General features: G+C 49.4%; 1 protein-coding gene across 1 annotated transcript; it reads right to left on the bottom strand.

Annotated features, from left to right (window-relative positions):
* Positions 1-959: 959 nt before the first annotated feature.
* LOC125118649 (ubiquitin-conjugating enzyme E2 D2-like) lies at positions 960-1,403 on the bottom strand. Its single transcript, XM_047765383.1, has one exon. It carries the CDS (start codon positions 1,401-1,403, stop codon positions 960-962), a length of 444 nt encoding a protein of 147 aa, XP_047621339.1.
* Between the last annotated feature and the right edge of the window lie 953 nt (positions 1,404-2,356).

The following is a 2,356-nucleotide window of genomic DNA, read 5'->3' on the forward strand; positions in this document are numbered from 1 at the left end:
AGGTTTCCAGGCTAGGGATCTAATCGAAGCTGTAGCTGCGGCCTATGCCACAGCCACGGCATGCGGAATCTGAGCTGTGTCTGTGACCTACACCACAGCTCGCGGCAACACCGGATCCTTAACTCACTGAACAAGGCCAGGGATTGAACCCACAACCTCATGGTTCCTAGTCGGATTCGTTAACCACTGAGCCACGACGGGAACTCCCCAACTGCTACTTTTGTCACTACATGTTCATATCCTTTCAGGCATTCTTTTTTTTCACTTAAAAAAAAAATTATAGTTAATTTACAATGTTGTACCAATTTCTACCATACAGCTAAGTGACCAAGTCATACATAGGGAGTGGCTTAGTCATTAATTCTTGAGAGTGGCTTTGTGACTCAAGAGACGACTTTTCTTAAACAAGAAGGCAGGCAGAGGACAAGGTGGGGAGGGGGTCTGTCCCAGGAAGACACCTTGCTCAGTTACAAGGATATAGGTTAATACTAACCTTGGTCAAAAACAAAACACCTGAAGACAGTTTTTTTTTTTTTTTTCCAGAATAAAATGGATAACTAACTAGCTTTGTGATCTTTACCAAGTTTTACCTCTCTATTGTCAGTTCTAAAAGATTTCACATTAAAATTATCCCTCTGGTTGGTAGAATTGTTCTCTTTATCCTAAAGCCATCACCCCCTTGTTCTTGCTTTCCCATTGCTAAATCAATATAGACTTTAGTTAAAACTGGTCTCACACTCACCCAAACCCCCAAGCTCACCCCCATCCGTTACCCAGTCTCCACCCTCATCCTTAGACTCCCACCCTTAGACTCCCTCCAACCCCTCCACACACTCTAATATAGAAGGTGTACCACATGTACCCAGAAGGATGAGTAGACCTTACTTCACAGAAAGAGACAAAAGACAGCAAATTGAACTGCAGTTTCTATTAAGGCACTGGGGTTATTTATTTTTACACTACATGGCGTATTTCTCAGTCCATTCACGAGCAATTCTATCATACTTCCTCCTATCGTTTGTGTAGATCTTAGCAATTTCAGGAACCAAAGGATCATCTGGGTTGGGGTCACACAACATGGAGCAAATGGATAACAACACTTTGGAAATTGTCAGGGCTGGTGACCACTCAGACTTAAGGATGTCCAGGCAGATGTTTCCATTTCTGTTAATGTTTGGATGGTAAATTTGGGTGGTGAATGCGATCTTGGGTGGTTTGAAAGGGTAATCGGAAGGAAAGTGGATTGTTAGGAAGAAGACTCCTCCTTGGTAGGGGCTGTCATTGGGCCCCATTATGGTTGCTTGCCAGTGGAACATATCGTCTCCCACTGGCCCAGCGGAGCACTGGTCTGGGGGATCCCGGGACAGGTCGAGGAGCTCCTTGTGGATGCGCTTTAGGGCCATCGTCTGCGACACGTAGCCAATCCTTGGCACTGGGCCTGGCGACCGGTAGAAGACCACAGCAGTGGCCACAGGGTGGGATGAGCAGTGACAGACCGCTCCTCGACCTACCAAGAAAGATGAGTGGGCTGAGGGCCGGCTGGGGGGGTGGAGGGAGGCCTTGATGGAGGGGGAGGGTGGCGGAGAGGGGGACTGAGGAGGAAAGGAGTAAAGTGCTGGACCAGACCTGAGGGGCTACCGGATGCTAGCAGCCCGAGGCCACTGCTACCTCCTCTGAACTGTCCTGACCGGGAGACACCACAGTCCTGAGGCTGCGCAGCCCGAAGGCTGCGCCACCAGGAGACACTGCTGCCTGGAGACACCTCCTCTCCTGCCCTTGGCCGTCTGTCCCAGCCGCTTGCCCCAGCCGCTTACCACTGCCGCCCACACTGGGGCCCTGGCAACAGGCGGGGATCTGCTCAGTGAGGTCATAGGGGCCACGCTGATGACGCTCTCAGTGTCTCTAAGGGGGCGCTTGATGGGCAGGGGAGGTGAAGTGGAGAGAGCGTAGGGGAGGGGATGGAAGGGGCAGGAGGAATGGAGGGGCCTGGGGGGTCCTGGGGTCCTGGGGTCTGGGTGGGTGGAGGGATGGCGGGGGTGGGGGTTCCATTATGCCTGGCTCACCCAGAGCTGGTGCTGTGGGCTGGCATTTTGGGTCACAGGCATCGCATGCCACTGAGTTACCTGAAAAAATAAGAATAGTTCAATGAATTTCTTTCTAGCTTTCAATAACATAAATTCAATATCCCTTAACATTTTACCCCATTGGCTTTGTACTAACTCATTCTCATATAGGTAGATAGATCTATACACACATGCTTCTTAGTGAGCTATATACATATACATACACTCTGGCTTTTACTTCCGGATACTTCTATATTTCCTAAGAGAGACATTCTGTTATATAATCAACTTTA

Source organism: Phacochoerus africanus, chromosome X, assembly GCF_016906955.1.
Source record: "Phacochoerus africanus isolate WHEZ1 chromosome X, ROS_Pafr_v1, whole genome shotgun sequence".
Lineage (NCBI taxonomy): Eukaryota > Metazoa > Chordata > Mammalia > Artiodactyla > Suidae > Phacochoerus > Phacochoerus africanus.

Bases quoted from the DNA above. Each gene is read 5' to 3' on its own strand.
- LOC125118649 (XM_047765383.1), bottom strand. From the start codon at position 1,403: ATGGCCCTAAAGCGCATCCACAAGGAGCTCCTCGACCTGTCCCGGGAT.